The sequence below is a fragment of the Rhineura floridana genome, chromosome 3, assembly GCF_030035675.1.
Source record: "Rhineura floridana isolate rRhiFlo1 chromosome 3, rRhiFlo1.hap2, whole genome shotgun sequence".
Lineage (NCBI taxonomy): Eukaryota > Metazoa > Chordata > Lepidosauria > Squamata > Rhineuridae > Rhineura > Rhineura floridana.
Genome location: NC_084482.1, coordinates 136,911,446 through 136,937,511, shown reverse-complemented (window position 1 = coordinate 136,937,511; position 26,066 = coordinate 136,911,446). Strand labels below are relative to the sequence as shown.

The 26,066-nt window shown below is 39.7% G+C and overlaps 1 protein-coding gene across 1 annotated transcript in view; it reads right to left on the bottom strand.

Annotated features, from left to right (window-relative positions):
• The window catches only part of ATP2B2 (ATPase plasma membrane Ca2+ transporting 2), a 462,511-nt gene that overhangs the window by 127,108 nt on the left and 309,337 nt on the right, over positions 1-26,066 (bottom strand). Inside the window, exons 8-11 of the mRNA XM_061618080.1 lie at positions 23,633-23,674; positions 18,401-18,565; positions 15,570-15,784; positions 11,697-11,939 (exon numbers count right to left, since the gene is read on the bottom strand). Of these exons, the coding sequence (XP_061474064.1) occupies positions 11,697-11,939; positions 15,570-15,784; positions 18,401-18,565; positions 23,633-23,674 (665 nt within the window). The remainder of the gene's footprint in view (positions 1-11,696; positions 11,940-15,569; positions 15,785-18,400; positions 18,566-23,632; positions 23,675-26,066) is intronic.

Below are 26,066 nucleotides of genomic sequence, written 5' to 3'. Positions count from 1 at the left end.
AAGGTGGGACGGATTTTCAACAGCAAGCTCTATCTGTTAAAGCGAACGTTCATCTTATCTTCTAAGAGAGAACGCACTAACAGGCAAGCACCCTTCTTTCTATATTTTTCTTTTACTTGACTTAAATTGTTGCTGTTTAAAAGAGATTTGCCAGATTGATCGGTTTTTGACATCTCACTGGGGAGCCGTAACTTCTCTCTGCTACGCACTAATTAATAGCTTATCTCTGTTTTTGTTGCAAAAAGCTGTCCTGGATTTGCATTCTAAAGATACACACAGAAGAGGGATTTCTATTCCAGATTTTTATTTTGAAAAATATTATACTGTTTTGAGACTACTCTCTTTTTGGTCTATTTTATTTTGACGAATCTGTTTCTTGACGATTGCCATTAATTGCTTCGATCCTGGGAACTGCATTTTGTTTACTTAACTATTGGAGAGATAAGGCTGTCTGCTCTGTTTATACTGTGATGTCACCAAGTTTGGAGTATTAACCCAATTGTTGCTGAAATAAGAAGTGGTTTTCCTATATTTTTCTTTTAAAATGGCAATTAAGAAAGTGGCTGAGAATCTGGAAATAACTATGTTTCAGAGAATAATGAATGAGATTGAGATAACGAAAATTGAATTGAGTAAAATGAAGCAGGAGATTAAAGATATAAGGGTCCCTGTGAGAGAGGTGACCCTGGAAGGGGTCCCTGTGAGAGAGGAGACCCCGGAGATTGGAATAGGGGTCCCTGTGAGAGAGGAGACCCTGGAGACTGGAATAGGGGTCCCTGTGAGAGAGGAGATCCCGGAGATTGGAACAAACGTGGAACAGGAACAAGATTTGGAGTCTATGGACTTTAGAAATAAAATCTATTGTTTGGAACTCAATGTTATCTCTGAAGAAATTAATGAAGATTCTAGAGATAAAGTTATCAATGGCATGGATTATCTTCTGGACTGGAATGATGTGATGGAGCCCAATATAGAGAAAATCTATGGAATTAACTGCAGCCATGTGACAATGGAAAAACTTTTAAGAGATGACCCAGTGTATTTTGAAAAAAAGAACAGAGATATGATTTTACAGCAGTATTTCAGCAACTTATTCAGAATGGATGGCAAGAAAATATTTGGGATAGAGGTAATTCCCATCAGACTCTTATTATATGACTATGGCTTTGACAGCAAGATTATTATGGAATACTGATAATGGAAGATTGGATATTGAAATTACTGGACTTAACAAGACTACTGAAGATGGAAGATGGAAAATGGAACTAATAGAGATAATAGAACAATGGCTACTGAAATTACTGAACCTAACAGATTCTGATGTGATGGATTAATTGAAATGTTTATTTTGACTATGGTTATGACAATAAGATTATCATAATTAGTAATGAGATGGATTAATCGATATGCTTATCTGGAAAAAAAAATTGATAGATATATTTCTTAAAGAATTGAAACCTCTCTTTGACTTTTTGTGGAAAGAATAAAGTAATGTTTATGAGATTTGATGATTAAGTAAGATAACTACTGGAGGAAAGTGATTTTATAATATGACTTAAGAGACAGGATTGCTATATATTATAGACTTATAACTGATTTGATCTTTGACAAATGGGAAGTCAATATTTTACTCTTTATTTTTTTTTTTTGTTTTTTTTTTTTCTTCTTTTCTTTTTTTCTTTTTGTTTAACTATTTTTGATTTTGTTTTTTGTCTTTGAATGTTTTATGATTTTGTCTTGTATGTTTTATGAAAATCTGAATAAAAATTATTGAAAAAAAAAAATACCCTATAGATTGTATCATATTGCTGACCCTGAGCACAAAGAAAGCTAATGTTTCTTTTAACATGTCTTTAGATTTCTACACGTATCTGTTTGTAAATGCAGAAATGTAACCTGAATGTATCCCCCACTGAATGGCCTCTCTTGTTTCAATACTCCCCTTTTCCTATCTGTACTTTGATCTTCTGGCTCCTAGCGCTTATCTCAAGGTCGCACAAACTATGCAAGTGAATGTCTGCAAAAGAAGCAAGATGTTCCTAGCTTTGTTACTTTAAGCACCCCTCTTTACATATCTAAAAAGTTACTTTGTCTACAGTTATTTTTCTTGTAGTTCATGACGCCTGCTCCCCATTTTTGTAACCACTGGGGAATCTATATAATCTACTGTATTTCAATAAACGAGGTTCCCACTTCTGAAAGGCAACTTGCTGGCAGGTTTTGGGACCCCTTTGCAAAGGTAATTTTGGCAACTTATTTCCTGGTCTCTGGCAGTGGGTTATTGCTCTCAACTCCGCACCTTCCCAGGTGAATGTGAGCTGAGTAGACAGTGACGGCTTGCGTGTTGGGTTTGGACCTAACAATTGGGGGCTCGTCCGGGATCTCCTGTGCGAACCTCGTGCTGCCAACGGTACCCCTCTTTCTCGGGCAACAGGTGCCATGAGAGTTATTATCTCGGTTGCTAGAGGTGAGGATCTGGTCGACAGCATGTGGGTAAAGTAGCAGTTGAGAAACCTCTGCCAGACATCATGGGACAGAGGGGGAGTATTCCGGTGGAGGAAGGCCCTCTGGGGGTGATGTGTAAGTTGTGGGAGGAGAAAAAGTTGCCGGTGTTAAAAGGCATGAAAAAGAAAAAGATGATTGAGCTCTGTGCGGAGGTTTGGCCGTGGACAACTGCAGTTTCAGCCCCTAGTAAGAGGTGGCCGAGAGGTGGTTCCTTTGAAACCGTTCTGTTAAGGGGAGTAAGGAGATGGATTGAGGTAAACCACTCAGACCAAATGGATTTCTGGCTTCTGTGGCAGGCAGGAGCGCAGAAATGGAAAGGTTTCATAGTGATGGCAGTAAGATCTTTGACCAGTGAGGACCCTCCTCCTAGTTATTTCGCTGATGAAGAATCAGAGAGGGGAACAATTTTGAGTCGTTCCATAATACCCTCTGCCCCGCCTCCACCTCCCAACCCCCGGAGCTGGAACTCCTCAGGCGAGGCAGGAGGACACTTTTCCAGATTCAGATGATGAACTGGAAAAGGGGAAAGGAGAAGGGCCCTCAGGGGAATGGTCACGCGCAAGCGAAAAGAAAAAGAGGGAAATACAGGTTGTGTAAATAATAAACATATTTGATAATTGTGCTTATCTAAATATTTCTTGATGCTATGCCCCAATATATATCTGATTTCACACTATGGTTGTACATGATTATTTTCTCTACATTTTAAGTGTGCCCTCCTTGGGGTGGTCATGATTCCCCTCCCTTGTTTTCATCCTGAGGAACAGATAGGCTGAGAGATGGTGAGTAGCTCATGGTCACCCAGTCAACTTTATACTCATTTCAATTTTAAAAAAATAATTAAAATGATTTATATTCAGGCAAAGTTTATGAAGTAGAGCCACACAATACATTTAAAGCACATTCAACTCATATTTAAAGCGCATGACTTCCCCTAAAGAATCCTGGGAAGTGTCGTTTCCCCCTCAGAATTATAGTTCCCACCAAACTTTACAAACTACAGTTCCTATAATTCTGTGGTGGTGTCAAGCTTTATTTATTGAGTTCTATGGGGCTTAGTCCCTTAATAAGTGTGTTTAGAATTGCAGCCTTCAGGGGCATCCATCAGAGAGACATTGTTTCTATTTAGAGCATTGCTGAAGCTTTCCTCTGTAAAACAAGCTTACAGTGTCAGCAGCCCCCTTTGCTCCCAGCCATCCAATTGCTTATGCTTATCTAGATGATGAAACTTAGGGTGGTCCAGAAACAGAAGCAGGGGGGACAGCTGAGATGTTACATTTGCAGACACATCTCCAGATCAAAAGGGTAAGTTGCAGAAAAGGATGTTCAATCGCCTGAATAATTTGCATGGATATTAGCAACTGCAGAATCGACCTCACAGATGGGCATTCATTATCAGAGACAAATTCCATAGACATCCATGGTATATTTAAGTCATGATGAATAACCTGAGCTAATAGTTTAAGCTGTGCTGCTTCATAATAAAGTTGCAGGTCTGGCAGGCCAAAGCCTGCTTACTGCTCAGGAGTTGAAGAATAGCTCTACTCAGTCGTCGATGCTTGGTTTTATTACAAAAGGAGCCTAACAATAGCTGTCATTTCTTCAGCATAGGTTCAGAGAGCTAAGTAAGGAGAGTCTGAAAAACAAATAAAAATTTCTGCAAAATGGCCAGTTTTACCACTGTAATTCTGCCAAGCCATGAAAAAGAAAGCTTCTTCCAAGAACAAAGTTCTGCTTTAACGGCTCTTAATAATGGATCAAACTTTCACCTTCACAATTGTCTCGGGTCTCTTGGGATAATCATGCCAAAGTACCTGAAGCTGCTAAAAACCAAGGGAAACTAAATGCATTTTGCAAGCAGGCTTGAGCTTGCGGGAGAAAATTAAGACAAAAAAGTTCAGACTTCCCATAATTCATCTTGAGATGCTCATCTGAACTAAATTTAGACAAACTGAGTGTCAGATGTGGAAATGCAGATTGTGGGTTCCTTAAAAATAAAAGAATATTATCAGCAAAAAGTTTGATTAGATGTTCCTGACCATTAATGTTCATTATACAAATCTATGGTGTGACCACAATGGAAATACTGTGTACAGTTCTGGTTGCCTCACCTAAAAAGGATATTGTAGAGTTGGAAAGGGTTCAAAAAAGGGCAACCAAGATAATAAAGGGGATAGAGCGACTCCCTTATGAGGAAAGCTTGCAACATTTGAGGCTTTTTAGTTTAGAGAAAAGGTAAGAGGTGACATAATAGAGGTTTATAAAATTACACTTAGCATGGAGAGAGTAGATAGAGATAAATTTTTCTCCCTCTCTAGTATTAGAGATGTCAAGGATTTGCAGACATCCAATGAAGCTGAACGCTGGAAGATGCAAGACAGATAAAAGAAAGTACTTCTTCATGCACTGCACAGTTAAGCTATGGAATTTGCTCTCAGAGGAGGCAGTGATGGCCACCCAACTTGGATGGCTTTAAAAGAGGTTTAGACAAATTCATGAAGGATAATGGTATCAAATGGCTATGTTCTGCCAGTTGCTGTAAACTATGGGGGTGGGGTGGGAGTGCTCCTGTGCTAAGGTCCTGCTTGTGCACTTCCCATAGGCATCTGGTTGTAAGAATAGGGTGTTGGACTAGATGGGCCTCTGGCCGGTTCCAGCAGACCCTTCTTATGTTCTTATAATCCCCATGAAATTAAATTAATATAGCAACCTTGGATCTGAAGAAATTTTTATTAAGAAAATAGGGGAAATATATGGATAATCACATCTGAATACTTCTTAAAAATTGATATTTTTGCAATCATATCTGAATACAGGCGGGCCCCGCTTATACGGCAGGCTCTGTTCCAGACCCCTGCCGTAAAGCGGAAATTATCATAAACCGGAACCCCATGGAGTATAATGGGGCGCATCATGCGAAAATGCCGCAAAAGCGCAAAATTGGCTTTAAAACAGGGAATGAAAGCCACCACATTAGCGGAATGCCAGGAAGCTAAGCACCAGGAACCGGGCCCTACTGTATTCCCTGAAAATTACGTGAAGTATCTCACTGTCAGAATCACAGTGAACTCACTGTGAAGGAAGCAACAGATCAAGATTATTGATATTGTATATGATCACACATGATCTCAATGTTTCCCCAAAATGTTGTCATCACACCATTACCTGCCTCCTCTTTTGCAAAAGCAAATGAATATACACCCACCCGTATATCCTTATAGCCCAACAGCTATGGTCATGAATTGTCAGTAATGTATTTCTTCAGGAATAATATAATACATATGAAGTGGAGCTCCTTTATCGTGCTCCTTTTGATTAAATGTGTGTCTGATTGCTCTCTACACTTTAACATTTAATTGGTTGGACAGGACTATTTTTTACGAAGTCCACAGTACACTCTTACACTGAGCGCAATCTAGCAAAGCTTAGTCCCAACTAACAGAGCAATCCAACACAGAGAAGGCCAGTGGGAGTGGAGCTGGCAGGAGCGGAGCCAGAGTAAAGGGCCACCATACTGAGGAGCCCTGGGGAGGGAAGCATGTGGAAGGAAAAGAAAAGAATGCTTCTTTCTGCCGCCCTTTCTCCCAGCATAGCATCTGCTGGGACTGGGGGTGGCAAGACAGGCCAAGCAGGGCCAGAATGCAGCACAAGCCCCCGGAATGCCCTTTCTTTGGGCCTTGTGCCAGCTTCGGCTGTGCTGGACAAGCCTCGGCTGCACCCAGGTGGCGGCAAAGTTCCTCGGCTGTGCTGCGGCTGTGCTCAGGTGAGGGGTTCCTACTAGCATAGCCACGCTGTATGACACCCTCCCTCTCCCTCTGCAGCTATGACATATCCTGAATCCCCTTGGCTCAGCATAACTACCAGAAGGATTGCACCCTAAATGAAAATGGACTGCCTTTAAGTTGATCCCGACTTATGACTTATGACTTATGACGACCCTACGAATAGGGTTTTCATGGTAAGCGGTATTCAGAGGGGGTTTACCATTGCCTTCCTCTGAGGCTAAGAGCCCAAGGTCACCCAGTGAGCTTCATGGCTGTGTGGGGATTCAAACCCTGGTCTCCCAGGTTGTAGTCCAACACTCTAACCACTACACCACACTGGCTGTCTAAGTTATATAAATATATAGATAAATAATTGTGATTATTTGGCATCCTCTGCCATCCTCTTTCTTATCTTGTTATTAGGCTAGACAAGTGGAAACTCAGGAATACTTAGGGTGGTTGAAAAGAGTGAGACAGGAGACTGAAGAAGCTCTCCCTCCAATACATGTATCAATCTCTCAGCTATAATTATGAGTACACACAACTGTGCATCCCCTAACATTAAGGATATTATGCTTAATCCACTGTATGTGCTTTATCACTGTCACCTTTCTCTTTGTCCTTAAAATCCTCATAAATAATAAAAATTGCTTCAGGTTCATAGCAAACTATGATGCCCTCTTTGATCTCTCTGTATTTTCTGTCTATATCAATTCCTGTAAAATCCTGCATATTTGTTTGTATAGCCACAAACCTGCTGCAGTAAAATATACTCTCTTGGGTTGAACCCAAACTGCAACAACAATGGGTATGACCGTAAGCAGAGCTTGGAAGTAACTCGTTAGAAATAACGAGTTACTTGTAATTCATTACTTTTTAAAGTAACGAGTGGGTAACTTCATTACATTTTTCTAGTAATAGAATGACTAGTAATTTCCCTACCTTTTAGCAGCAACAGTAACATTTCCAACGTTACATTTAGACGTTATTGGGGGGGAGCAGGGGAAGTCTTCTGCTCCTCTGATTGGTAGATGAAATACATGTGCCTCAAACTGGGCTTCTGTGCAACGTCGCTCTTCCTTCCCTTGTGCTCTGTGTTAGGAGGCACGAGGGAGGAAGTTGAGAGCCAGACCATGCTGGAGGGCAAGGATAAAGGAGTAGAACACAGCAGTAGCAGAATGGAGGTGAGTGACAATGTGTGTGTGTGTTACCCTTTCCAGCCTGCTCGTCCTGCCGCCCCATCCACTCATCCCGTTGTCTCCTCCACTTGTCCCACTGCCCCCCCCACTCGTCCTGTTGCCTGCCCTGCTAGCCCCGTTGCCTCCCCCGCTACTCCCGTTGCCTCCCCCGCTCATCCTGTTGCCTTCCCTGCTTGTCCTGTTGTCCCCTCCACTCATCCCACCCCCCCACTCATCCCGTTGCCTCCCCGCTCATCCCGTTGCCTCCTCCACTTGTCCCACTGCCCCCACTCATCCCATTGCCTCCCCTGCTAGTACCATTGCCTCCTCCGCAGGTCCCACTGCACCCGCTTGTCCCATTGCCTTCCTCTCTCATCCCGTTGTCTCCTCCGCTCGTCCCACTGCCCCCCACTTGTTCTGTTGCCTCCCCTGCTAGTACTGTTACCTCCCCTGCTAGTCCCATTGCCTTCTCCGCTTGTCCCGTTGTCTCCTCTGCTCGTCCCACTGCCCCCCACTCATCCCATTGCCTCCCCTGATAGTCCCATTGCCTCCCCTGCTACTCCCTAAAAGGTGGCACCCATCAGCAGAGTATGGATCTCAATGGCAGGGGGCTTCATCATATCAGTTAACCTAGGTCCTGCTTAGCCCATCTGCAAATGGAACAGGGTGGCCTTGGTTTAATGCAGAGCTTTGAGTCTTGTGAAAACAGATTGGCAGTGGTGTTTGAGGGATGTGGGAAAGAAGAAAATTTTGCTACCTACTATAAAATGCCAGTGAACAAATCCTGAATAAATACTTCATCATTTCTAAGAAGGGTTTAAGAAAACAACTGTTTCCCCTCAGTGAGCATCTGGAACCCCTAATGGAGTTCTGGCTGATTCCCATATGAATTCATTCCAGTAATAATAACATAGCATAATGGTAGTTTCCCATCAGCTCAGCATAGCATTAACTTCAGGAAAGAAGGACAGAAACAAAAAGGGCTCCATGGAGCCCTATGGGATAACCTACTATATAGGAGAGGCTGGAACATGCCAGACATTTGTTTCATTGTACATTTTAATAATAACAGTTTTTAATGTTTTGATGACATGGTGTATTTTAATTATGCGTGGATATATTTTTTATAATTAGTTTTACACTTGTAAAAAATTAATTGATTGTGTTTGATGGATGTGAGCATGTTGATCATGTAAGGGTATCTTTGAGTGAACAGAATGATATGTATGTCCAGCTCCAGTTAGATGGTTGTTATATAGGGGGCTGGGAATTTAATTGTATTGGTGTGTTTAATGGTTTGATTGATTGATGTATGGCGGTTAGGAAGTGAATTGATTTTCTCTTGCCTAATTGTCTATTATGCTATTTAAAAAGGTTGAACTTATACTATTTATCTGATTGTAATAAGTTGTAACACTACTTTATATGGAACTGAGGCAGTAGAGTCACTGAGGGCCTTGTGACCACAGACAAGAACATATGAATTGGCCCTTTTAACTTTAACTTACTTACCAGAAAGGGTATGTCTTGGGGAAATGGGTAATGAGAACTGATGCCCTGTCCCTGGGCAAAGGCAGACTCTTCCAAATAATCTGTAGGTAATGCCTGCAGGAGAAGGAAGCGCTAGCTTCCTGTATGGTAATGTTACACAGGATCATAGAAAGCTGCTTTATACTATTGGACCGTCTAGCCCAATATTTTTGACACTGACTGGCAGTGACTCTCCAGGGTTTCAGGCAGCAGTCCTCCCTAGGCTGCATACACACCATTAATTTAAAGCACGTAATTTCCCTCAAAGAATCCTGGGAACTGTAATTTGTTAAGGATGCTGGCAATTGTAGCTCTGGGAGGGGTAAACTACAGTTCCCAGGATTCTTTGGGGGAAATAAGGTGTTTTAAATGTATGGTGTGTATGCAGCACTAGCCTTGCCTGGAGATGCCAGGGATTGAACCTGGGACCTTCAGTATGCAAAGCAGCTGAGTCACAACCCTTCCCCTATGTTTCCCCTGCCGATGTGCTTGGAAATAAATGTGGTCCTAATTCAACCCATTTACCTGTGACTCACCTCCTTATTTCTGGTTCTGGACACAATGTCATTTCACCCTTAAAAAGCTTAGTAAATTATATTTCATTTATTTTAGAGCAGGACATAAGAGAGGCAATGGTCTCCAAGATGTGCAGTGACCATGCCATTTATTGTTGTTATGTGCCTTCAAGTTGATTTCGACTTATGGCGACCCTAGGTATCAGCGACCTCCAGTAGCATCTGTTAAAAACCACCCTGTACAGATGTAAGTTCAGGTCTGTGGCTTCCTTTATGGAATCAATCCATCTCTTGTTTGGCCTTCCTCTTTCTCTACTCCCTTCTGTTTTTCCCAGCATTATTGTCTTTTCTAGTGAATCAGGTCTTCTCATGATGTGTCCAAAGTATGATAACCTCAGTTTCATCATTTTTGCTTCTAATAATAGTTCTGGTTTAATTTGTTCTAACAACCAATTATGTGTCTTTTTCATAGTCCATGGTATGTGCAAAGCTCTCCTCCAACACCATGTTTCAAATGAGTTGATTTTTCTCTTACCTGCTTTTTCCACTGTCCAACTTTCACATCCATACATAGAATAATAATAATAATAAATTTAATTTCTTTGTCGCCTATCTGGCCGATGGCCACTCTAGGATCTAGAGATCGGGAATACCATGGTCTGAATGATCCTGACTTTGGTGTTCAGTGATACATCTTTGCATTTGAGGACCTTTTCTAGTTCTCTCATAGCTGCCCTCCCCAGTCCTAGCCTTCTTCTGATTTCTTGACTATTGTCTGCATTTCGGTTAATGGCTGTGCCAAGGTATTGATAATGCTTGACTAGTTCAATGTCCTCATTGTCAACTTTAAAGTTACATAAATCTTCCGTTGTCATTATTTTAGTCTTCTTGACGTTCAGCTATAGTCCTGCTTTTGTGCTTTCCTCTTTAACTTTCATTATCATCATGGTCTGTGGGTGGGTAGGAGGCGACAAAGGAGGAGGTAGAGAGTGAGATGGGGTGGAGTGGAGAAAACAATTGTTTTAAAAAATGGAGTGGAGGGAAAAAGGAGCCTGAGGGCAAGAACATGGATAAAGGAGGAGAAGGAGGCAGCAGCAGAATGAAGATAAAGAACTGTGGAGGTGAAAGATGACAACGTGTGTGTGTATGTTTGCACTTGGCACGCAAAGTGGCCTCCACCACCCTCTCTGGCTACTGTGCTGCATTTGCAGTATTTTAACTTTTTTGCATCTCAGGCAAAAATGTTTGCTTGGGTGAGTGTCCCTTAGTTGGTGGCAGGGCAGGGTCCAGGAGGTGGTTAAATGAGAGAGATTATGCTTGCTGGCTGGCTGGGGAGGTTGCACTTGGTTTGATGTGCAAAGATCTGCATAGTGGCCTCTGCCTCCCTCCCCACCTACCTTACCAGCGGAGAGATCACCATTGCTATCATGGATAAAAAAAAATTTCTACTACCTCTGTATGTGTATGTTTATTTTTAATATTGTTTTAGGCTACTTAGATGTGCAGCAGCCAAGGCCAGCACCTTGTAGGCATTTTTAAAGTAACTGAAATGTAACCGTAGTGATTACTTTTGAGAAAAAGTAATCAGTTACTTTTTGGGCCATGTAACTGTAACTGTAATTTATTACTTTTTAAAAGTAATCTTCCAAGCTCTGGCTGTAAGACTACACTTCTAGCCAAATCTGATTGGTTACATGGAACTATGGTGTCATCATGTTTAATAGATAGCCTTAGGCAAGCTATTTTCTCTCAGCATCAGTATCGTTATCTGCAAAAGGAAGGATAAAAATAGCAATTTACCTTGCAGTGTTGTTAGATAACAGCTAGTGCATTTAAAGCACTTTGTACACTGGAAAGCACTATACATATTACTACTACCGCTACTGCTACTGCTACAATGATGACGACGTGACCACTGACTAGCTTGAATTGTGCGTATCTGAGTTGTGCACAGGAACTGAAAAACAAGAAAGATAATTTAAGAGACTTTGGAGGGCCCTTTCGGCACTTCTTGGAAGCCCACTTTTTATCTAAAACAGTGAAAATTTGGTGTGGAGCAAGTAAGTGATGATATAGAATAGTTTTCTAAAAATAATAAGACTTTTTTTCAAGTTATTCTTACTCTGATTACCCCTTCACATCACATTTTTTCAAAGTGGAAAGAGAATTCTAAGTACTATATTAACAAAGCACAGCCTACTTACCAGAATTTTTGTAGTATAAGCACTGTTGATTGCAATTGAATTAACCAGCAAATCCAGAGTTTTGGCTGAAATGGAATCTGGGTCAGGGATCTCTTTGTAATGGACATCTCCAGTATAGGCTTGTACTACTGTCATCCGGTTGGTTGTTAACGTCCCTGTTTTATCAGAGCAGATGGCTGTAGCATTACCCATAGTCTCACATGCATCTAAATGACGGACCAGATTGTTATCTTTCATCATTTTCTGGAAAAAATATATAAAAGCTTATTTGGTAAATAGGATGAAAATCCCTTATGCTAATAAAATGCATTATCATTTGTTTTAAGTAGTACATATGCATTAATCTTTCCTCAAAATCATATTTGTCTTTGTAAAACATATACAGTAACTTCAGGTACAGAAAATGCATTTCTGTACCGTTCCTGTAAGTGAGGGATTAATGCGACTTAATCTTTGCCAACATTTCAATGAATTATATTAAAAGGCTTATGTGACAATAAATTTGAAAATACAGACACACAAAGCATTAGGCCATAGTAGGAATGGGCAGATTTCTTCTGTTTCGTTTTTTAATTCTTCTATGGATGGTTCTGTCCTGTGTTCCATTTTACTTATCTTCCAATTTTACATTAAGGGTTTTTAAATTTATTTTTTGGAAACAGTGCAAGCACAGTTTGCTCTTACTCCACTTTCCATTTCTTTCTTTTTTGTGATACTTTTCCATTTACGTAAGTTGTGTGCATGAGTGATCATGCAGATTAAAACACAGTTCTTTCTTTTTTTCTTTGCTTGCTTTTTAACATTCAGTTGTCTGCACTGTTGTACTTACATTCCTTTTAGTTAATGGAAAGTTTCTGGTGTTAGTTTTACACATTAGTGGGGATCCCAGTGAGCACCGTTTACCATTCAAACATTAATCATTATTTGTGATGGAAACATTTGTACGGGGCAGTGGTAGAGAAAGTGACAGATTTTAAAGGCAGCATGAGTGAAAGAGAAATACAAGATATGCTCATAATTGTATTACAAATATTTATAGTAGCCCTCACTGCTCCCTAACCTCTCCTCCCTTTACCAGCCTTTCTTGCTTGTCTTTAGTTTGCCTCTTTGTTGTTAAGATTGTGTTTATATAATCTAAATAATAATAATAAAAAAATGTTTCATAAATATTATTTTGAATGTCAGGATATTAATGTTACTAAATTTTTTATTAAGAATTGTGGTGATAGTAGCCCTGTAGACAGCCTTCCTTGTCAGCTGGAGCAGCAACATTTCTAGGTGGGGCATTTTGGGGGGCAGGGGGGAGATGCATAGCACCAGTCAATACCCTCACACACACACTCATGGACAGAATGTGAGGGCCAGGTTTGGGGAAGGGAAAGGCAGTGACCTTCCCTCTCACTTCTCCTCCATGCAGAAAATGTGTTAACTTACATAATGGACTATGTAAAGGTCACGTTAACAGAAAATTAAGTAAGAACAACAGGAATTGAACTATGATATCTTGAAAACTTGGTAACAAAGGAATTAAATAAATGGCATATTTTTTGTTTCACAAGAAAAAAGGATGTCAAGAATACAGTGAATAAGGGGATACAAAAGATGTAAATTCCTTCCTGAGTGTTTCTCATTCTAGTTTTGTTCCTGACCTTAAGATTTTCCTTCTTGTTGGATATCAAGGTAAAACATTTTAACTGACTGCTATACAAAGGACTAACTTAGTCAAAACTAATTCTGGAAAGCAATTGATTTTTTTTTCTGGTTGCTGAGTTTATTTTTATGTCCAGAAACCCTGGAAAGGCCACATGCTGAGCTGCACACACTGGGAAATCCAGAAATTAGGCCTGAACTACAGCCTATGTGGCCAGCCAGCCAGCTAGCTGTAGTGCGCAAGGCACTGTTTCTGTTCCTCCAGGGCTGTTTTCACCCTTTGCCATCAAATACTCAAGAAAAAGAAGAAACAAGCTACTATGATTGTGAGTATAGTGAGTGCCTGAAAAGAATAAAGAGTAAATTAGAGTAGATATTTTTTCACATCACTTTAAGTTATTTCTTTATTTCACCCGTTGGCAATAAGCGCCCAGTCTTGCTCTAGTCAACATAAAAACAGCAGAATAAACAAACTCTTACTTCTTACTGCAGGCAAACAAACATGCTTCTTTACTGGTGGCTGGGTAAAGAACACAACTGAAACCAAACAGCAGAGCAAAGGAAAGCCCAAGGGGTGGAGCCTAACTTTAGCTCATAATACAAAGTTATAGTATTTAACTTTTCAAGGGTAATGTTACTATAAAGGCTGTTTTTTTCAGGCTCATTTATCAGGCGATTGTGATAATGACAAATCCACCCTCAGTCAGGGAAAGTCTTGAATGAGCAGACTCTTGGGAGCTCTTCCAGATGAGGCTTTTGTTGTGCACTTGGCCTTATTCAATGAATTTTTAGAGGGTCCTATTGGTTAATTGGTCCTGTTCTTACAACAAAGGATCATTCTTTAAATGGAGGCTGTCATTGTCTGTCATGGCACAAATTAAAAAGACAACTTTCTGAAAAGAAAATCCGGGGGGGAGCACAACTCAGGGAGGGCAGCCCACCCTTTTGCCCCACCTTGGCTAGAGGGCTGAGTGATTGTAAGGCACTGGTATATGTAGCAGTCTTTACAAATTCTGGAAAGCCAAACCAGAAAAATGGCAGAAATCAAATGCATGGGCATTGCTCTGTGTGCCAGGAAAACAGAAGTTGAAATAACTAAATCTGAAGAGAAATTCAAACTTAAGAGAATGTTATGAGACATCAAAGCAGAATAGTAAATGATAAATTCTGCATGGTTCTGAGAGTCCTTTGGGCTGTATTAGCAAATTGAGAAGGAGATGAAGAAGATGTGTTACACATAAACCTCTAATGTTACATTTTTGCACATGGGGCTGAGATCTTGTTCATATCTAAGTAATACAAGATGATAATTGGGCATGGCAAGGGAGCAGATAGAGAGAGAAACTAGTACCACAGCAGATTTTCTTGTGATTCTTTTTTATTATTTTTTATTAAATAATAATTTTTGTACAATGAGCTTGGGGAAAGTAGAATGTAAATTACAATAACAAGCGCCTACCAACATCCTGGAAATGCTTCTTTGGAAAAAAAAGAGACCATGAATCCCATTACACTTCACCACAACTAATAAAAGCCTCACACATAACTCCATGCAATACTAGCACAGGAGACCCTCATCAGACAGTACAGAGATTTACTGTAAAAACCCTATCCTGAGGCAATAAATTTCATTGCTAATTGTATTTTAGGTTCTCCATTGGTGTTTGGATTCCCATTCAAATGCACTCACATTTATCAGATTATGTTATATATGCATATTATAAGTCTGCTACTGTAATTTAATTATGGATATATTCTTACTGTTAATTGATCTACTATAAGAGAAATATTTTTTTATATAATTAGAAAATGATCAAAATTAAGAGCTTGGACTTTCATTGTCACTTGTCTACAGTTCAATTGAGAAATCTGGAGTTCCTCCAAGGAGCTCAGTGTAGTTTACATGGGGGTTACCTCATTTTCTCAACATGGCAAACCTGTGAGGAGAAGAGGTGAAGAGAAAGACTGAATCAATGACATCCAGGTCTCCACATCCAAGTCTAAGCTCCATTCACTGCACCACATTGATGCTCTGTAAAGAGATCCCCCTGAGTAAAGTCATCCCATTATGTTTGAACTATTAGTCTAGTTCCATAATAGGAATAGCAAGGAGCGAAGTTACTCCAGAATAACAATTAAATGGCCTATGAACAAATTAAATCCAATTAAATAACTCTGCAAAGGACTGCTTCTTTTCATCTTGGCTCCAGGACTGTTCCTTACCTTTACAGAATAAGCAAGGGAAATAGTAACAGCAAGTGGAAGTCCTTCTGGTACAGCAACTACAAGCACAGTAACACCAATTATGAAGAACTTGACAAAATACTGAACATAGATCGGAGTGCATTCAGGCAGCCATGGCTTCTTGCTGACGACAAAGTTTTCAATAGTAAAGTATAATACTAAAATTATGACAGTGATGGCAGACATCACCAGACCTGAAACAGACAGAAAAATGTAACTTTTACAACAGCAAATAGAAAACAATATTGTGACATAAAACTCTTAAGGCATTATGTGTCAACACTTTAGTGTGTTAAAATTTCAGTTTGATCATTATTGTGAATGACAGTAACTACCAAGCCCAGAGATGTGATCCAGAATCTCACACGAATGCAACACACATGAAAATTACCTATGCAAATATAGCCAATTTCAGATTTAAAACTAAAACAATATCACTTCATCTATAGGCAACTTAAATGCCCAAATTACTTTTATTTTATTATTTATTTATTTAGACAATTTATATACTGCTTATATTTAAATAAATCTCTAAGCAATGTACAACATAAATTAAAACATATTAAAACAGCAAATACAAAAAACCCCACCACAGTCGATAACATACAATTAATAACTGAACAAAACATCCGCTTTAGTATCAATAAATAGTATAGGGCAGTATATTTAGAGTAGTTTTAAAAGTTGCTTTTGAATTTGTTGGAGGTTGCTGCTAATAGAAAAATCCTTAAAATACATGTGTCTCTGAAACATAATCTATAGGCACCAGATTTCAATGCGTATCCTGGTTTTTCCTTATGTCAGAAGTAAAAACACACAGGTTCATTACTCAGCATCAGTTTAAAACATTATGTTTTTCAGCTGCATACCTAAGATGTTTTAGTATGAATATGATAAACATATGGTTACCAAGTCAGCAAGTGTCCCTGACAACACACATTAGTCTAACATGTGCAAGCACATGCTATCAGAGGAAAGGATTGCAGCTCAGTGGCAGAGCTTCTGCTTTGCATCCAGAATGCCTCAGAATCAAATCTGCAGTATCTCATTTCATTTCATTTCATTTTTAATTTGTATGCCGCCTTTCTACATCACTGCACTCAAGGAGGTTTACAACCATAGAAATGACAAAAATATACAGAAATAATCATCCTATAATACTACAGAATACAAAATAATCCCCAGGTAGGACTGGGAATGTCTCCTGCCTAAAACTCTGGAGAGCTGCTTCCATTGTAAGCAATGTTGAGCTAGATGGACCAATGGTCTGACTTGGTATGAGGCATCTTCCTATGTGGTTTTTCAAGATCTTGGGTCCAGAGTTGTGGAATTGCACTGGGCTCTTATTACTAGGGAGAATGACCAGAACTATGGAGATTCAATTTGGGCTCAAAAGAAATTTGTTTATTATTACATTGCCAAAATGGCATCAATGAGCAAAATAGTTGTGCAGCTTGAATTGTCAAAATGAGATAATTACAGAACATAAAATGGGTAGTTCAAGTAAAAAAATATGTTGGCTATGCAAATCCCACCCTGCCCAGACCAACAGCTCCTCCCATGAGAAGAGAGGGCTACCTGAGGAAAAAGATGGAACTAGGTTTAGAATGATCCATAGAGGAGGGAGAAGATTTCAAATTCAGTGTGGGAATCTAAATAACTGGAGATATAATACATGTTTCCCACCACAGGAGCCAGTGTGGTGTAGTGGTTAAGGTGCTGGACTATGACCTGGGAGACCAGGGTTCTAATCCCCACATAGCCATGAAGCTCACTGGGTGACCTTGGGCCAGTCACTGCCTCTAAGCCTCATGAAAACCCTATTCATAGGGTTACCATAAGTTGGAATTGACTTGAAGGCAGTACATTTACATTTAGAGAGCAAAGGTAAAGGCCATAGGCCAATCCAGACAAGTTTCTTCAGTCCAGACTGTACTTGGCCTTGAGTACAAAACAGTGGGGTGCTAATGGAGTTCCATGTGCCAGCAGAAATTGAAAATCCTCTCCTGAAGGACTGCAAAGAAATGTTGATTAGTTTACCAATAGGTGAGTGCTTGTTAGGGAAGATACTTTGCTCCTGTCAGGTCTAACTGATGGTACAAACTGACGTTGGCAGTTAGTAAACAGATCAGATACAGGTTTAGGCATTTACACACATCTAGAGCTCTTACTCTTCCTAGCGCTTGAGGGCAAATTTGTCTCCTATTAATGTTTGTCTCCTATGTTATGCTATGTCAAAGTGTCCTGCTTTGCACAGCCACCTGAAGAGTGAAGCTAAAGCAAGCAAGAAATTAAAGGCATGCTCAGGGTGCCACACAAGCTGGGTGCCTATGTAATGAAACATGTCATGTAGGTGAGGTGCCATGATTGTCTGGAACTTGCTGTAGAGTCCTGGCTTTCTCATTATTTTCATTGTAGACTCCAGTACCTCCTCTAAGTGCTAATGGTGACTGTTGATTGACTACAGTTTAAGAATCACAGCCATATAGAAGAACTGAACAAATGCTATGTTAATACCAAGCAATATAAGTATTACTACAGAAATGTCAAAATGTTAAAACACTGGCTTTTTAGACTTTTCATCATTTCTTCAAAAATATTTTTTTATTCTTTGGTCCAATAGCCCATTTGACCCCTAGCCAAAAGTCATATTTTGGATTTTAGCTGCATATGCTAGAAGCACAGGAGGCAAAGGAAACACCTTTGTAACTTTTTTCTTTTGTCTAATGTACGCAGATCTTGCTGGCAATAAGTCTACTCGCTAATATGTTCCCATTATAATACGATATGCCATCAAATGTGTATCATACCTGCTTTGCCTATCTGTACAGCTAATTTGGTCAGTTTCCCCTGGAGGACAGATTTTTCTTTCTTATGCATGTTAGCTTTCCTCTTGTCTTTGTCATCTCCCTCTCCACCTTCATGACTCTTCAGTGGCTGCATCTCCATTGCAGCGGCACCATCCTGTTGTTTGGCTAACAGCGCAGAAGGGAAAAAAATATTTAAGAACTTTAGTGTCACTTCAAATGCTTAATTTAGAAAGCAAGATATCTGGAGTTAGGCGTTCAGTGTTAATTAGCTTCAGAATCACTGCTTTCTGGAGCTTATGCAATCCATAGCACAGTTAAAAACCCAGATTATTTTGATAAAGTTTTAAGCATCTAAACTTTTTTCAGTCTTCACTTTACAAAGAACTTTAGAAGTAATACACAAAGGTCTGCTTTTGCCTCTCCTTCTGTAGGATAAAAGCTTGCAGGTTTTCAGAAAATTTGTACATATAGTTATGGTGTTATGTTATTAAAAAGAAATAAACATGAGTCTGCTAGATCAGGCCAATGGCCCATCTACGCCACCATCCTTTTCTTACAGTGGCTAAACAGATGCCTATGGGAAGCATTTTCTTATATTTATATCTCATTTTTCTTCTATCATAGAACCCAAACTGTGGTCCCAGACAACTGCCCTTCCAAAGTACTGACTAGAACCAGACCTGCTTAACTTTACCAAGGTGCCTCATAAGTGTTCAGACCATACCCTGGGACCAGGATATGAATGATAAATTTATATGACTGATATCACTAAATTCTTGCCATTTTTACATTAGAGTATAACAGAAGCCCCCGTCAGGAATTATACAATTAAGATGTGTTCGAGCTGAGGGCTATGCATGCCAGCCTTGTCCCCTCCACCACCAACTTTGCTGCATTCAGAGGCAAAGTCTGATGAGAGCTTATAAGTGTGTTTACTTGTGCGTGCTTACAAACCTCCCCATAATCAGCATCCTTCCATGATGAGGATGTTTTGAAGCAAACACTTCAAACCCTTCAGCATATTGCTGCTGAATGTGGCAGGGTCAGTGATAGAGGGGGTGGGGGTGGCGGACATAGCCCCACGGCTCCAGCGCATTGTAATTTTATAGTGCCTGAAGAAGGCTAATGTCTCACAACTGCAGTAGGTTCAACAAAGAATTCAATACCTGGGGGAAAAAACCTCTCATATTTTTCCATAAGAGTTAAGCTTATTTAATATAAATGGGGTGGAGAGGGAATCTAGTGCATATGTACCTTTCTGTATCTTTTCAGTTTTTCTCCTTCATTTTGCGAGGGGACAAACTAGACATTACATATGAATGCATTTAACCAAGCCCTGAGAAGTTTCCCTTTTATTAAAAAAAAGAAAAGCAGCCATGGGAAGTGCCATTTTTGAGCAGAGAAATGATGGGGGAGAGGGGGGGATAACAAAATGCTTCACTCTTTTTCCACCAAGCACTTTTTACTTAAAATTGATTCCTCAAGCTGCTTTTCCACACAGTAATCCAGATGTATATTTACAAATGCAGTTCAATGCTAGAATGGATTATAACTAAGCAAATTATGTGTCTCTTGAAACATTTTGTCAGAATTCACAATGCTGCAAAAATGAATCATTAACAATTCTTGGAAGTCCTAGCTGGACTAGAAATACTGCAAATATGACATGCACTACAAGTACCTAGGAGAAAACTATCACACCTGTAAAAGTAATGACTTCCCTATATAATATACAAGTTATATGAAATCAACTAGACAGAGGAGATGAAACAATTTTTTAAATTAAAATACAACATGCTGAATAGATTAGACTAGGGGTGATTCCCAGTGAAGCGTGTACAGCTTAAAACTCTGGCTGATTAATCCCATTATTTTCACCACCCTATAAGCTATTTCAGACATGCCCAAAAGATGGAAGAACAGGGTTCACAACTGGCTTGCTTTTCCTTTCCTTGCACCTATCCAGTGGACCTATGGGAAGCAGGGGTATAGTCCTGGGTCCCAGGGGCATCTTAGACCCCTTACCCTCTTGGAAGCTGGGCCCCTATGTCTCCTGAGTCCTTTCCTGCTGATTGGAGCTAATCAGAGTTAAATGAGGTGAATCAATCACTAAGAAGACTCTTCTAAGTTGCTAACAGATTCCCTTTTCATGCTGATTAGCTCCTAGGAGTGTCTGTTATTGTGTGGAGGTGACCATGGAGAGCAAGCAAGCAAGTAAGCAAGGGAAAGTGGAAAAGGAGGTAGGGGATGGGAGTACTTGGGCTGAAGGAAGATCTCTCTCTTTCTGCTGCATACCTCCAGTTTGTTTATTAACAAGGATCTTATTCTCAACCCAGCAGCAAAAAAGCAGAGGGAGGGAGGGAGATGTGTGGTATTGTTCCAGCCCAAAGTCAGGAGTAGTAGAGGAGGAGGGAAGGAGAGAAAATAAGTGGAGGGAAGAAAGTGTGTGTTTGTGATGATGTTTCAGCTTTTAATGATGTTCTATATGTATATAAGTCCTGCTTGGTAAGGTGAAATGCAGATGAGTATCTCTGTGTGTGCATGTGTGCGGGTGGTGCAGCCAACACCAGAGGTTAGGATCAAGAATCTCCATGCTTACATTTCCTCCTAACACTCATAAGCTCTGCCCAAATGCAGTTACTCTTGAGTCTTAGTATGACAACCAAGAAGAGAATTTAAGCAAAGGAAGTTCCTTGCCTTACACCATCTTAGTACAGTTGCTGTGTGGGGTGTGATGTGACTATCATGAAGGGACCCTACACTTCTGAATTTGCTACTACACTAGTGATGGGAAGTGCAGATCAATTGTTCATCTTATCTCAGCCAATTAGAATTTTATCTGGAAAGGCCCTGTGGCAAGTGGCTTTGTTGCACGTGTTCTCAGGTGACAGACATAGTTTCCAGTGTAAATCTTGCAACATAAGTTCTTGAATATTTTTAGGATATTGATTTTATATTCAGTTTACACTCAGCCAGGATCCAACATAGACATGATGGCATAATTGCATGCAGAACTATGTATGCCACTGAATCCCTACAGAGTGGGTGCGGGAAGCCAATTTCTTCCTTTCCCCTAGCCATTTTTAAAGCCATTGTTTCTCCCTATGAGGTTCCAAGTCTAAAAATGACCTCAAGGGGAAAAATGCTTACAAAAAAAGTAGTGTGTTGAACCCTGCCCACCAATTTTGCAAACTTCTTCTCTCTCTCTCTCTCTCTGAAAGAGGCAGTTGTTTTTATGATACTTTCAAGGGCGGGGGAATCTTTTAGGAGAATGGCATTTATTTAACATTATGAGATGACTAAGTCCTCATGTTATTCCCCAGTGCTCTGTAGTCATCTCAAACCCTGGCTGAGGTGCTTCGTAAAATGTCCATGGGAAGATGTTATAGCATGACATCCTCCCACAGTCATTCTAAGAAACACTCCAGCTGGATAGCAGTGTGAGGATTTTTAAAAAAAAAGTTAAGAGGAAGAACACCTTTTTGCCACCTTGCAACATTAGGTAAGCACCAAGTGCCAAAATGCCAGCTATATAGAGAACATGTCAACTACTACAATTGATAATCCATTCAAAGTCTTTCAAAGTTTTAAATTTCTCTGAAAAGTATGTGCGGTTTAAAAAATCAGTTACATTTGAAATAGTGTGAATTTTACCATTATTATTAGAACTAAAAACAAGGAAAAGAGATACAAGGAAAGGTAAGGCAAAGGCCAGTGAAAGCTGGTATCTTTAAGTGTTTCACCTTTCCTGTGCTTCTATCTCACATACTCCTTGTAAAAGTTAATGCAATAATAAAAATGCTATAGGGCACAATTTACTGCAAACCTCTCCTGTGCAATCCCAACAGAAATAAAAGGGAGGTGTGCAAGAGCACAGCTGTAGTCTTATATAATTTTAATGGTGTTGCTCAGGGGATGTTTCCAGAATCCATAGTATATTATGGTGTTTACTGTATTTATTTATTTATTAGATTTTTATCCTGCCTGTACTCCCAGAAGGAGCTCAAGTTCAAAGTACTATACAAGTTCAAAGTACACTGTTCAAGTGATCCCTCAATCATAGTTAGAAATAATCAATACAGCTTTCCCCAAGTAGGACTGAAGGTGTTGTTTCCAATATTTGGAATTTCTAAAATGAACTCAGAAATGTATTTTATGGGCTTTATCTTCTTTATTATTCATGTATGTTAAACAGTTTAAAAACAAAGATGTGTTCAACTTTTCTATACCAGTTATATTCATTCTGCAAAGAAACATATGTTAAAACACTGCTATTAGACAAATGACGTAGACAACAAATATTAACTGGAAAAAAAGATTGAATATTATTTAGAAAAATTATTTTGAGAATCTTGATTGATAATGGGAAATACACATTTTAATAATTTGCATAGGAAATTAATATAATTAGTTTAAAAATAAGATAAAATATGCTATTTGATAACCAACGCTGAAATTTTATACAACTATGTACCCATGTGGGCGAGAACCATACGTGCACTGGAAGTACTCCTGAAATTTCATCTGCACCCACTGTTATGCTATAGCCAGTCTGATTTTCAACTGAAAAGTATCTTGCTCTTCAGCTGGACAGTGAGTAGTACCTTAAAGATGCCTGTGGCTGGGTGCATGCATCCACAAATAGTACATAGCACTGCAGGATCTCAGCCTAACTTTGGAAAAACTCATATATAATAAAATGATCCACAGGTTGATCTACAGGTTGAAAATCCATCTTAATGCACAATGTGAGATCAACACTGGCACAGAATACTTTCAAGGTGGAACTAACAAGGCTCCCTGTGTAAGCATTTCACAGTAATAATCACATAGTCAGAGCATCACTGAGAGTAGAGTGTAGGAGTAAAACAGCATAAGCAGTATTAGAAAAGAGAGGCTATGTGAGCTTTCATGATGATGGAGTTGACTGAAGCATCCTGGAAAGATGGTTGTGACACCGCCGTATTATTGGAATCTATCAGCATGCTCTGGTTTGCTATTCCAACAGGAAGACTTAAAAGTGGCAAGCAACCACTTACAAAGCATCTATCATCAGAAGCACAACAATATTCTAGGCTGGACTATTTCCAGTGTTACTTGTGGTATAGGAATACAAAATATTTACAGTTATTTTCCAGTTACATTTCCTTCCCAGAATGCTCCCAATATTATTCTTGTAGAACTAAGTTCAAGTACATTTTAAAAATCTTCCTTAATACAAAAGAATGTTACCTTTATTCTGGTTGTTCTCCATATTTCCATCCTGCATTTTGCCTATGTGATAAAAATTGCAACAAACAAACAAAAAAAGACAGTAAACAATCAGTACACACAGACGTAACATGAGACAAGGGGGGATTTAAATAAAAAGGCCAAAAAAAAGTTATGAGCATGTTTAAATAAAGTTTAATGCAAATTGTTATGATGTATTACTATGCATGAATGACTTTCCTGGACAACAACCAAATTCATCATTTTACCACCAGGGCCTCCTCTGTTGCAGTAGTAATAGAAAGTTGTAAACACTTTGGGGCAAGATTAATTATTTTTATAATACAGTGCCTAAAGCAATAACTTGAAATTATCTAAACCAGTGGTTCCCAACCTGGGGGCCAGGATCCCCAGGGGGCGCGCGAAGTAATCCAGAGGGGGTCGTGAACAGTAAAGAAATGAATTATTTATTAATTTTTTAAAAAAGTCTTCACTCCCTCTACCCTGTTTGCTTTCCACTGCCGCTGCAGATGACACCTCCCCCTTGCTCCAAACAAGAGGGGAGGCCTTTTCTGAAGCTCCAGAGCGTCTTTCAGGCGCAATATGGGCAGGCATCTGCCTATAAAATACATGGCAGATGCCAAAACAGGCTGAGGGTGGGGCTACCAGGAAGAAGAGGGGATTACTATCACTGATTCCCATCTCCTTGCACTGCCGCTACTGGCAACAGCCTTACTTAGAATGAGAGGAGTGGGCTTCTTGTGAAGCAAAAAGAAGCAAGCCTGCAAAAAAAGGCTGCTTTCCCCCTTCCTTCCTGGCAGCCAGCCTGCCTCCCTGGGGGGAGGGGGTCACAATTTTTTTTCAGCTTATAATGGGGGTCCCGTGCTCATAAAGGTTGGGAACCACTGATCTAAACCAATGCATTTCAAACATTCTAGTGCTGGGAAATGCTTCCCACACTGACTTGCTTCATATAGAAACTTCCTTATATTGCAAAGGATTCTGGAACATGGTCTAAAGTACACACTCAGTTAACAAAGGGCACTTGCCAGGCTTGTCTGATTTAATTGTTCCTTTTCATAAACTAAGCATGAACCCCAACACAACCCAACTAGTACTAATGCCGGGTTCACATGACAGGTGCTCACTCAAATAAAAAGGGAAGTCAAGATAGACACAGCCCCTGCACATTCAGGCACTTGTGTTAATTCTGTTTGTTTGCTCCTCCACACTTGCTGCCCACTACCTCATTTCCAATGGGAAAAAAACTTACCTGAGGGCGGAGGGATAGGCAATGGCTCTTCCAAAGTTGGAAGAGGCTCTCCTTCAATGACTGTTTCAAAAATGAAAAAGAAACTGCCACCTTTGTGATACTGCAAATGTTCCTTTCTGCCAGAATCACAAAAATTGAACAAGCCCCATGATTTTTGGCTGAAGATGTTGCTATTCATATCTCATGTTCCCTGGCAGAAACAGATATTGCTAATGGCTTTACAATAGCAGAATCGTCTACACCTTTCACACAGTCATGAGAGAAAGAGGACAGCTCCTGTGGCCTCTCACATCGAGAAGCCAATGCCACCCTCCTGCTACCTCATATTGGTCCCCGAAGTATTTTTTTCTCTTGGGGACATGTGCAGTGTAGCAGGTGGCAGGAGGAAATAGGGCCTCTTTGAGTGTTCTGGCAAACACATAGAGCACTTCCCCTCCCCATTTGAGGAGCTTCATGGTTCAGGTGGAATGCTTAAACAGGTTAGATTCATTTTCACAAGCAGTCTTGTGTTTGCCCATCTCTAAACTCAGTATCTCTGGCAGTTCCACTTTGGAAAAGGAAAGTAACTTAAGTAAGCTTGCCTGTCATTATCAGTCTTTTCACTGAGGAATCCCTGCTAAATTTTCAACAAACCACAGGTTTTGCAAGAACACTGCTTGAAAATCACAGGTCTAAACCTAATAATGAGAAGCCTTTCCAAAGAGATTCTCCCATACTGTTCCACAAAATCGAAGCATTTTTCAAGACTGGCACAAACTGACTTTTCTAATAGTAGTACATTTTCAAAAATATAATTATAAGTTTAAAAGATGCTATTCTTTTAGTTTAAAAGATGCCACTCATTAGCAATATGTTATCATATTATAATACAATAGCAGGTCTGGATGGCAGCTGAAGACTATTCAATATAATTAATTACAATGTGAAAATCTAATATGGATTGCTAGAGTCTATGATTGCTCAGATTTTAAGCAAACTAAATAAATCAAATTCTGCACTCTGATTTTAAAATTCAGAAGAATGGAATTATAGTTTTAGAAAATCCTGATGGAATTAATCCTAATTAATTCCATTATCAGATAAATAGAAACATTTGGAGTAGCTGACATTTCCTGCAAGTGAAATAAAATCCAGTTATAATCACCTCCACAGTCAATGAGTTCCCATATAATACAGTGCGTA